This window comes from Euprymna scolopes, chromosome 1 (genome assembly GCF_053919585.1).
Source record: "Euprymna scolopes isolate OS-2025 chromosome 1, ASM5391958v1, whole genome shotgun sequence".
In the NCBI taxonomy this organism is placed as follows: domain Eukaryota; kingdom Metazoa; phylum Mollusca; class Cephalopoda; order Sepiida; family Sepiolidae; genus Euprymna; species Euprymna scolopes.
The window spans coordinates 100011402-100024188 of NC_136482.1; the positions used below are offsets into that span (position 1 = coordinate 100011402).

Sequence of the window (12787 nt, forward strand, 5' to 3'; positions counted from 1 at the left end):
TTCCATCATGACAAGTTTCAATAAAAAATACACGATTAAACCCGGATCTGAAACTTCCAACGTAGACCCCCACTACCATGTCTCCTTCTCCAACATCAGGGGTCTACGTTCTAACCTTCCAGAGGTTGAAGCCCAATTACAAGAGACTAAACCAGACCTTTTATTTTTAAGCGAAACTGGAATTGGACAGACTATTTCCCTAAATGAGTTCGTAATTAAAGGATACTCTAACCTAACTTCCAAATCTGACCCCCAAAATCGCCATGGGCATGGAATATGTGCCTATATAAAAGATGGCTTTCCATGTGGTAGGGACATCTCCAGAGAAGATCCTAACTTACCCTATATGTGCTTCCGAGTAGCACTAGCTCACACTACGGCATTTATATTTACTCTCTATCGCCCCCACAACAGCGGAGTTACTATCTTTAAAAGCATATCTGAGAAAATTGACCAAGTTCTATCAGCATATCCTTCAGCTAACATTCACGTATGTGGAGACTTCAATGTTCACAATGTGGAATGGTTGACCCACTCAAACAAGACCGATGATGAGGGGAGATTCTGTCATGATTTCTTCATTGCTTATGACCTCACTCAGATTGTTCACGAACCCACCCGTGTGCCCGACAATGACGGCCAGTATGCAAGTCTCCTAGACCTTTTTCTCACAACTTGCCCTGAACTATGTTAAGTTTCCGTTCTGTCTCCTCTTGGATATTCCGACCACTCAGTTGTATCAATTAAGATAAAAATGAAATGTAATAAGTCCTCAGACGTACCTCTCCATCGTACAGTATATCGATACACTATGGCTGACTGGGATAGTTTCCGTACATTTATATCGGATCTTCCTCTGCATTCCATGTTTAAAAGGATGTGTCGTCTATAGTATCAGACCTGACAGAATGGTTAATTGTAGGTATAGACAATTTCATACCCTCGAAAAAGTTCCAGCAAAAACCTAACAGCCAGCCATGGTTTTCTCCAGAATGTGCTGCTGCTATTGCGCACAGAAATCACTTTTTCCACTGCTTCCAACGTAATAGATGTATGGAAAATAAAGCCGCTTTCAGGACTGCCAGCAACCATTGTAAGAAAGTAATAAAGAATGCAAGAGAGTTGTATGCTCAGTCCGTCAAGTCCAAAGTAGCTGAGCAGCGGCTTGGTTCCCACCAGTTTTGGCAAATTGCACAGAAGCGTGTGCTCCATCCCAACTATCATCAATGGACCTGAGTTAATCTCGTCAGCATCAGACAAAGCCAAACTCTTTGCCAAGAACTTTGCAGCCAATTCTACCCTTTGCGACCAAGGTCGCCAACCCCCAATATTTCCTCCTGTATCAGAAAACACACTATGTGATACACAAATATCTGTATGTGATGTTGCCAAGCTAATCAAAAACCTTGATTCCAGTAAAGCAACCGGCCCTGACGATATTCCAATTATAGTACTCAAAAAACTTCAACCAGAACTAGCACCCATACTTACAAAACTGTTTAAACGTTGTCTTAAGGAGAATTGCTTCCCATCACCCTGGAAAATCTCATCAGTATGCCCTGTATTTAAGAATTCAGGTGATCGTTCATCCCCCTCTCAGTACAGGCCAATAAGTCTCCTGTGCGTCATGAGTAAGTTGCTGGAATTTGTGTTAAATAGAGAAGTAATCAACCATCTCAGCAAAAATAACCTTCTTAGTGACACATAATATGGTTTCCGTTCTGCTAGATCTACAGCAGATGTGCTTACAGTTATATCTCATAGAATTAGCGAATCTCTCGACAGAGGCAACCTTTCTAGGGCAATTGCTCTTGGCATATCAAAGGCCTTTGATAGGGTATGGCATAAAGGTTTACTTCACAAGATCTCCAGCTATGATATTGCTGTAAATGTCTTCTCAATTATTAAATCATTTCTTTCTGATAGGTTCATAAGAGTAGTAGTTGATGGGCAAAAATCAGAAGCTCACAGTATAAATGCTGGAGTCCCTTAGGGTCCATCCTGGGCCCAACTCTTTTCCTGATCTACATTAATGATCTTCCAAATCACATCCTTACATCATTCATAGACATTTTTGCTGATGACACTACCATCTATGGTAGCACATCTAAGACAGTAAACGACCAAGTTCTCTCCGATTCTCTCTCCTCTGATCTTGATCACGTTGTACAATGGGGAAAGGAGTGGCTGGTTGCTTTTAATGCATCTAAAACCAAGCTTCTATCTTTACATCATCAACGTTCTGATCCCCATCTGGCATCAATCAAAATGAATGGCTCTCGTCTTGGGGAGGCCTCAAGTTTTGACAGGCTTCTGGGCTTGACCTTTACTCCTGATCTTAAATAGAATACGTACATCAAATCTGTTGCCAAGACCGCTGGAAAAATGGTGGGTTCTTTCTATCGATCCAGTAGATATCTCACTGCTGATGCAATTCACTATCTATATAAGAGCCAGGTACGTCCAAGGATGGAATACTGTTGCCACATATGGACAGGAGCTGCTAGAAAAGACTTGTCCTGCCTTGATAGGGTTCAAAATAGACTTCGTGGCCTAGTGGGAGATGTCCCATTCTCTTCGCTGCAACCTCTATCTCACAAAAGAGATGTTGCGAGTTTGTCTCTGCTTTATCGTTATTTTCATGGAAAGTGTTCAGCTGAGTTTCAATCTATGGTCCCCCCTCGCCAAACTTTCACAAGAAACACTAGACTAGCTGAAAACATTACCAATAATTTTCCCCACTCTTTATCTGTACCTAAACCTAAACATAGATTCCATGATCAAAGCTTCTTTCTTAGAACTGCACGCCTGTGGAATTGTCTTCCGTTTTCCTGCTTTCCAGCTTTCTATAATATGGTTGTCTTCAAGTCCAACGTGAACAAGTTTCTGATGAGCCGTTCCACTTAAGTTAACAAATTTTCCGAACTTCCATTACTATCGATTACTATATTGTCCTTTTGACTACTCTATACTCTTTAACCCTTATCCTTGAGTGGCCTATCGGCCTTGATAAGTGGTGACGTCTATGTAAAAAAAACAAAAAACATCTTTAGCTCCACGAAGGCAAAAATTGGCGTTACAATACTATACAAAACTTAAATCATGCCCACTAAATCTAGCTCGCAAAATTACATTTGAACCAAAGTATAAAGAATTATTCCAAAAGGAAAAATACAATAAGACCTTTTGGACATTATGGAAAGCATAATTAAAGAAACTAACATTCTTCTCAGAAACATACATGATATCATTGAACCAAATATGATACTTTGGGAAATAAAACAACTCTAGGTGGAACTGAATCTATGGAATCTCAACAAAAGCTTTACACACCCATACATATTTAAGGAAGATTCAAATAAAATATTACACTCCTATCCCAAGTATAACATCATATTCACAGATGGATTTAAGGATAAGGATACAACAGAATGTGTAGCCATTTATAAAAATCAAGTCACCTAAAAACACTTTCCCAAAGAAGCATCTATGTTCAGTGCAAAATTAAATGCCATACATTTGGTAATTAATATCATCTCCCAAAGCGAAATGGAAAAAATCCTGATCTTTTCAGAGTCTTCATCAGTATTGACAACCCTACAAAATAAAAAAATAAAAATTGGCCAACCCATTGATCATAAAATTATTGTGCAGACTAACAGTATTGTCAGAAATAAAAGATACAGTCTTCTGCTAGATTCCAAGTAACACGGGGATCAAAGAAAATAATAAGGCTGATACAGCCGCCAAAAATACTCATAAAGAACCTATTGACCAAACATACAAGATTCCATTTATCTAAAAGTAAAAATACAATCATATATCCAATACAAATGGAAAATGCATTGGGGCACCTGTAATCCAAATAAACTGTTAGCAATAAGACTGTAGGAGAATAGGTACAAAGAATACAAAGAATCTTGAAAGAGGAAGTTCTCGCTCGACTCCATATTTTGCACTCTAAAATAATCCACCGATTCTTACTTGAAAGAGAGGAACCTCCATCATGCATAGCTTACCACGCACCATACACTGTAAATACTTTATGATATATTACGCCGAATTTACATCTATACGGAAAAAGTACTTTAATGTAAAAACATATTTAACCACAAGAAGATAGACCAATTAATCGCATAACTTAAAGAAATAAAATTATTCAATAAAATCTGAAAAAAAATGTATAACTACTTCAGCAGGCAATACAAAGCAAAAATACTACAATATCTCCAAAGCGTCAAGGAATAAACTTTACCAAAGAACCAAAAATTAAACTTTAACTAAAACGAATACAATCAGAAATAGTGTTTGGGCCCAAAATGACTCTACGGTGATTGTTGGGCCATTAAACCCAACCCAAACCAAACCAAACCAAACCATATTTTTTCGTTTTTCTTTTTGTCACTAAATCAAAAGCCATTCACCTATCTTTTCGCGTCTTATTTTAACTAACACTTATAACTAGATCCCGCTTCTAAATAATATTCACGTGTAATATTAAATAACAATCCATGGCATTCAAATATTTTTTTTTCGTTTTTGATTTTATATAATTTCAGATTCTGGATCTCCGTCGGAACATTGGCACCCTCCAATGAATCCTTGGGGCGGGCTAAATAATCCCACAAATTTCGGAAGTGATTCACAGAATGGTGGCAATTTTAACTCCGGGAAACCTGATTTCGACAACCCTCCTATTGATCCAATACCAATGTACCCACAACCACCACCACCACCGCAACCACCGCATCCACCATTTTATCCTCCACCCGTTTATCCGCCGCCCATGTACCCACCACCGTGTTCCGGTTTCAATTGCATGCCTATGTCCGGCCCTAATTTGCCACAATTTTCACCATTTCCGAATGAAGCACCCCAGTTGCCGTTTTTGTCACCAATGGGACCGCAAATGCCTCCACAAATTCCTCCACAAATTCCTCCACAAATTCCGCCACAATATCAGCCGCAATATCAGCCACAATATCAGCCAGAAAATCCGCCACGATATCAGCCACAATATCAGCCACAATATCAGCCAGAAAATCCGATGGATCACCCATTCTTTGACAATTTAAGATTCGACGAAAACCCCTCATTTGGCAACGACGCTTTGGGATACGAATGGGCAGACTTCAACACCTTACGTCAAAATGATGACGATAAAAATGGCAATGGAGGTATGCGAATCTTCATTTGATTCTTTGCTTGCTTGAAAATTATCTATTAACGCTAGGTAAGTAAGTAACTAGATGATCAACAGTTCTAATCTCTACCCCCTGTAAAACATTCATAGCAAAATCTGATCTAGCTACAACCACTATAAAAATTCCTTTCTTCTTTTGTGCATCTGGAGCTAAACATAATGTCCATGAGCAAAGTTTCTCTCCAAGAACTGGCCATCTGTGGAACACAATACCACAAAACTGCTTCCCATCTAAGCACAGAATGAGTCATTTTTAAGCCCAATCTTACCAAATTCTTGTTGTTGTACCCCTAAGTAATCAAAATTTTCCCAGACCCAATCATGGTTTGCAATCCTCAAGGTGATTTTTTCCACCGTCTATCTGTCACAAACCTTTAATCCTTATCCTTAAGTGGCCTTTGGGCTTCGATAAGCAGTGTCTCGTTAGTAAAAAAAAGCCATCTCTGCATACAGCAAGTCTTCCCATTTTTCTAATGCTTCCATTTGATTATTATTGTAGCTAAGTTAGTATTCTCGCACCAGTCGTTATCAGTGATTAATCACTGAAAAAGATCGTTGACATTTCTTTGGGATCTGAGTGACAATACGCCTCCTCAGAATTCCAGTACTCTCTGTACCCTTCAAGTAGAGGTGTAAATGATGCCATCGCTCAATGTTTCTATCCTCTCAGATCCACCACACCCACCTGCTGCTAGAGAACTCAATGTTGGGACAACTGCAATTTTAGGGGTGGAGTTCCACTATTTTTCGAATATTCCCTCAGACTTTAACCAAGTATCCCACACTTGCTTAAAATCATTCTCATTTGCCCGCCCCTGTTTCTAATTGAGTTTTGTTCCAAACCCCTTTACTTAATTTGGTAGGTTAGTCACATGGTTATATTGGCTGGTTTCTATCGGGGTCCGTATGATGTCAGTGCCCCCCCCGCCCGATTTTAATTTCTGCTATTTATTTTTTGTTTCCGTTTCTGATGCTCTTTTATACGGGGTTGTACTAATGCTGATACAATTATTGCTATTGCAATAGTTTTATCTTCAAGTGTTCATCTTCCATGTATTTATTTAGTTCTTTTCTGCTCTCTCCGGCTACAACCTGCGATCGGTTGATACGACCGTCTATTTTGCCTGTTTTCTCTTCTTGTGAAAAATTATCACATCTAGTCTTCGTGCCTGCATGTGTTTGTCCGTATTTCAACGTCTAAGTTTTTTTTTTTATTATTATTCATTTCGTTTTCCAACACTAGGCTCAGATTTTGCTTAGACCATTTGTCCATATATTCCAAATGTAGTCGTTTCCATAGTTCCAAGTGGACTACTTACTCAACCAAATAATGATTTTTCTGTATTTCGTTTGATCCAACTTTCTGCATTCATTTATAAAATGAGTTATTGTTTCGTCTCTTTGCACACACTCTGTTTGCTATTTTCATAGGTTTTATCTTCCTTGATATTTTATGTAGTTTGTTCTTCCTGTGTTATTTTTATGCGACTCTCAGCAGATTCAAGTTCTATGTTCAAGCGTCCTTTCTGTGGTCATATCGATGTTTTCCCGTGCGCAATTTCTTTGGTCTGTCTTATAAATTGTCCATTACTACGCCCCCAATCTTTCAATTTTCGTTTTTTTTTTTGCTTCCCGTTTTATTACTTTTTGTATTGTTTACTTTGCCATTTCTTTTAGTGATATCAACCAGTCCCTTTGTTATTTGTGCTATGCGTTACGTATTATTTTCATTAGTGGTTGTTATACTTATTATTATTACTTTTTTTTAGTTATTATTGTTACTCACTAGGAGTTCTCACGCAGGCTATAATCAGTGGTTGCTCACTTATAATTACCGGTTGCGTTCCCTGGAATCTGAGTGACAAGTCTCCTAAGATTTTCAGTAATCTCAATTTCTTTAGATAGCTATTTCAAACGAATTTATGTCATCGCAAACGCTGCTTACCCTATAATTTCTCACTGGAAACGATCATCCTAAATTTGAGTGGCAATTACTCTCTATGGTCCTAATACTCCCTATACTCTTCCAGTGGAGGTTCATTTGAAAAAGTGTCATTTATCAATTTTTTGTCAATAGATGGAAATTTTAGGGGCAGATAAGCATCTTAACATGTACACATGTAGCTATAAAAATGTTACTTATCATAAAGGATTACTCTATCAAAAGATGCCATTTTCAGAATTGTTAATAAAATTTACGACACTTTCTGTTGTCTAACCAACAACAAAACTTCAGTTTTTACTTGACTAATCTGCCAATTGTCATCCATGGATTTATAAGGGTCTTTGTTTTATCGACGTACAATCATATGCGGGGCACTTTTGTGATCGTCTCATCAATAGAAAGTGTGATACCCAATGATTTATCCGTGAAGTGATCGCAAAGATAATTCCTATCAAAACCATACTGGAACTGAAGTGGGCCATCGCACCCAAAAGTAACAGGTGAACATTTGGAGCATATCAATGAACAGAGATAAAACAAGACTGTTGGACATCGATGACTGAGTCTTGATGGACAAATCAGGCATAGAGTGTGTGTATGTGTGTGTGTGTGTGTGTGTGATGACACAGTTGACGAAAATTGATCTCTCAAATATGCTAGCCAGCTGTGTTTTCTCTTAATCTCCTTGGGGCAGTTAATATGACATATTTGGACACCCACACATCTACAACTCCAACGCCCATTCCGAGATTTCGTCTACACACTTAATGTAGCCACGCCCCTTGTGAGACGTGGCTTCCAGTCATTTTATTGCTTATTTAGCGACGATTGTATTTTTGTTTGACAGTGTCTGCATCAAATCACTGGGTTCTTATTCTTCAGGCTAAGTGTTATGCCAAGACACGTAATATTACGAGTATCGTCATTTTGCTTGCATCCGAATAAAAACAGAATAGTGAACGTTTTGTGCTATTGTAGTTTATTACAGGTAATATGACGTTACTCATAATAGTATCATGTCATAAGTAACATTATAAATAAATAAATAAAAACACGGAAATTACTTTTCTGCGGACAAAATATAAGAGTTTGGATTGCTCACCTTTAAAAACAAGTCTACTTTAAAAGTAAATAAAACGGAGCATTTTTTTCTCATGGCGGTGTGATTGTAAAGAAACACCATAAACCTTTGAAAAAAAAATTAAAAAATTAAGGTTTGCCAAAAAAATCAACTCGCACCTATTAATGACTGGCTCTTCCGTATATTACAGCGACTCAGGCCCAGTCAAAAAACATAACCATCATTCTGGATCTGAGAAAATCGAATGTTACTTTTTGTAAGACCGTGTTAACTGCCCCCCGAAAAAACCTGAAAAAATTGATCGAGTTGGCTTCTTCCCAAAACAAATGTTTCAAGTAAGTGACAGACAGACACCGCAAAAGCTGCACAGTAAAACCGTTAATTGATACTAACAGACGTGGAACTGAATTCATAACATTTAGACAAATAACTTATATCTTGTCAGTAAAAGCACCATTAAAACCCTGGAGAATACGATAAGCATAGATATACATGCATATATATGCACACATATATACGTATATACATACATATATACACATATATACGTATATACATACATATATACACATATACATACGAGTGCGTAAGCATGAAGAATAGTGTCTGTATGTAAAAATAATCAATATTTATCTATGGAAATATTATTATATGCCTCTTTCAAAAAGCATTGTATCTCTTTAAGATAGTTATAATAAGCTGTCATTTTTAGAGTAACGCAATGTCCCGGCGTCTGTTGTCAAATACTATCTGACTAGTACTCTGTATTCATCCTCTCCCTCTAACATTATATATAAAACTTAATTCTCTTTTCTTTCTCGTGACAATTATTACTGGCCTACGGGTTGAATACCGAGCTAGTGTCAAAGGTGATTTTATGACTGGGTTCGAATACTTCAATTGTTAGTAATTATCACCTCCTGCAGTGATGATTGTGTAAACATGTAGCACTTATATCTGTAGGTAAAACTAATCAGAGTTTATATATATATATATATATATATATATATATATATATATATATATATATAATCATGTGTATGTATGGAACATTTAAATCAATTTTCAGGTAAAAGACTTAATATAAAACTGGTTAACACACGTTTCGAAATCTGTTTAAACATCTACTAAAAACCAAATCTATTATTACGGAAACATGCCTTAAATGAGTAATTTCAAATCCACATGCACACACACACGAGCGTGCACAGGAACACATACAAGGGTCGTTCCAAAAATAAAGCCTACTTTTTAAACTCAAAATGTTGAAGAGCTACGAAAGCACGAGCGGTACAATTAAAACGAACGACCTTTTCTGGTCCAGAATTTAATTTTCTACATTGTTACCACTATTTTCAATGCACTTTTGCCGGAATATCAACGACGCATCTCTGCTTCTGACTCTCGTCAATGATAGGGGCTGTTTTCTTAGAGTCTCACACTGTCAATATCCACAACAGAGAGATGAAACTTTCATGTTATGAATGTATACGTTCAGTCATCATAACACTCCAGTTTTCAATTCTCTCTGATCCATTCGGGTGGAATATAAAAATAGGCGGCATTACTTTCGGAACGCCCTCTCGTATACATATAACAATTAATTGTCCGAAACATTAGTATGTTCAGTGTAGCAACTATGTAATATTTGTCTATATAAATAAAAAAAATATTAGATTTTTCTCTTTCTTTTATTGATCACTCTTAATAAACTTTAATTCATGAACACTTTCAACTTGGTATATATATATATATACGTATGTGTGTGTTTATTTTATCGTACGCTGAAATATTGGCCTTTCTATTTTTTCTTTTATAATAAACTTTAATATAACTATATATATGATAAATAAATGAAGTAGAATATATAAATAGAAGATCTAAATCAACATCTAAATTAGAAACGAATAACATATTCCAATCACGTATATGCTAAAATGATACCACTAGTTAACTTGACACATTCATAAAAGGGGTATGCCACGTCGAAACAAAATAATAAAAAAAGATGTTAAGTAAAGGCTTTTGTTTTGAAAAAAACTTGACCATTGACTTATGAAAACGTCTGAAACAACGAATCTGAGTGGCTAGTTCGTTATACTAAAGACCACATAGATATATAAAAACAATCAGTAACCAAAATATGTGCACTTAGCCTGAGAGTTCCGTGCAGATATGAACGCAGATGCCTCTATGTAGCTTAATTGCAATAAATATATTTACATAGTTTACTAATATATATATATATATATATATATATATATATATGTGTGTGTGTGTGTGTGTGTGTGTGTGTGTGTGTGTGTTTGTGTGTGTGTCTGTGTGTGTGTGTGTTGGGACGATTAATCGGAATCAGGAATCGGAAAAATGTGAACTTTTCAGGGTATCCGAATCGGTATCGGAATCGGAAAAAATATTCTAATTTCCGATACCAAAACCGATTCCTAAAAAACATGTTAAAACTTAAATTTACATTGTTGGCACTTAAGATAGAATGATGAACATTTATTGTTTTTAAGTACCTAGTGATATTAAAATGTATATTCATAATAATAACATAAAAAATGATGTAAATTTAGTTTACTTGTGCAAAAAAATAAAAAAAGAAAATGTTGGCTTTTTTCCGGTCATTGACAAATCTAAAGAAAAACTCTAATGAATTAGTGGACTTAGAGGTTTTTCACTCTTCTACGGTAGAAACATTTTGGCGCCAGCGTTTCTTTGATTTCGGCATCTCCTGTCTGTCAGTAGTGTTTACTTGTCATAAAAGCAAATTTTCAATATCCTGATAATAAAGCATATGAACTCACATCGAGTAATGAACGATTCATGATTATAACTGAAGCAATTTTATCAGTTAAGTTTATATTTTTTTCACCGATAAGACAGACGCAAAGACATAGATGGAGACTGAAAATTTATCTGCCAATAAAAATGCATATTTTAAAAAAATAATTGAAAATATATTTTACTAAAATATTTTTCTTATAATTCGTTTCATATTTAACCTTATATTTCCATGTAAAAATATAAGTTAAGTTGATTATTTTACTATATAAAAATAATATTGTTGTAGTATATGAAAGTCTTCAACAAATCCCTCCAAGCAAAAGTAAGATTATGTATGAACACCCTGAAAAAATTCTCGAGGAAGAAAAACATGAATTCTTTTAGAATTTAGAGTTTCACCTATAAATTTAATGTAAGAAATGACTTAAATTTCTGAGCTATTCTAGTATTTTAGGGCAGTATTCTGGGAGAAGAGGTTAATATTAACTTTTTAAAATGATTGAGTGTGATTTTACTATCATTCCAGTCAGACTTTGGATTAGTGGTAAAAAATTAAATTTATAGAAGAAACAGATTCCTCAGTCCAAATTCTAAAATATTTTTTTCCGTTTTTTTTTCTTCTATTATTTCTGTCAATTTTTTTTTAGAATGTTCAGTCACACATAATCACCTAAAAAGTAGAAACTCATTTTGGAAAGCAATTATTTAGTTACGGCTGTTATTACGATACCCGAAAAACTCGTCCATTTTTGCTAGCAAGGAAAACTAGTCCATTAGTGAATAAATATCGATTGAAAACACATTTTATGACCGTTCTTGCAGGAGATATTGTTTTTAAAAGAGAGTGCATACACCATAATATTAAAAAAATATTTTTACTTGTTTACTGTTGTTTTAAAAAAGATAAAATCAATTTTTCTAAGTGTTCGTTTTCTACCTAGTTAGCTAAGGTTTCAGTGATTTAACTTATTTTTAAGGGTTCATTTAGTTAAAAAAACAAGTAGTGTCGAGTGTTACGTCAGAACAAGAAAAAGTATCAGACGTGAGAGGATCGAATCTTGGGAATTTCAATAATAGCACAAAAATAGAAGGGACACACAGAGGTACGAAAAAGTTGTTAAAAAACAAATATATAACAATTAAATGTTATCAAAGGCAAGAAAATTTAATTTTCTACCTAACTGGATAAGTTTTTAGTGTTTTTATTTAATGTAAAATGTTTAATCGGTTTGAAGAACGAATAATGTTGACGCTGCCGAAGAACAAGAAAAGATGGCTGCGATGTCTTTGAAGACTCAATAATGACTTCAAGATAAGTAATAAAATAAAATGGTGGTAGAAATCCACTAAATGCTTCATTTGTTGGGTTAGGGTTGCTACCACTATTTTTACAACTTTTTCGAATTCATGTGTTTAGTGAAACAAATCCATTTTGTTTAATTTTATGTTTAAGGCATTATCAGAACTTCAAATATAATATTTAGGGTGTCAGTTTTCGCCACCATTTTCTTGTTCATACCGACTGATCGACTGTGTATGTGCTTTAAAATGAATAAAAACACTAAAAACTTTTTCAGATAGAAGAGTAATTTATTTATCCTTTGCTAATATTTATTTGTTATATATTTTATTTTTTGACCACTTTTTCGTACCCATTTGGATTATAAAACAAACCCTCTAACATTATTTTGTATACTTTTTACTTTGAACTCAGTTTCCCTAACTTAACGTAGGTTTGTTTTATAATCCATAGAGGTACGAAAAAGTG

The 12787-nt window shown here is 35.3% G+C and overlaps 1 protein-coding gene across 2 annotated transcripts in view; it reads left to right on the plus strand.

Annotated features, from left to right (window-relative positions):
- The window catches only part of LOC145259643 (uncharacterized), a 99947-nt gene that overhangs the window by 70614 nt on the left and 16546 nt on the right, over positions 1-12787 (plus strand). Inside the window, exons 7-8 of one of the 2 annotated variants that reach the window (XM_080117324.1) lie at positions 4560-5177; positions 8420-8564. In XM_080117324.1, coding sequence (XP_079973450.1) covers positions 4560-5177; positions 8420-8564 — 763 coding nt within the window. The remainder of the gene's footprint in view (positions 1-4559; positions 5178-8419; positions 8565-12787) is intronic. The other variant, XR_013864189.1, reaches the window with a different exon arrangement.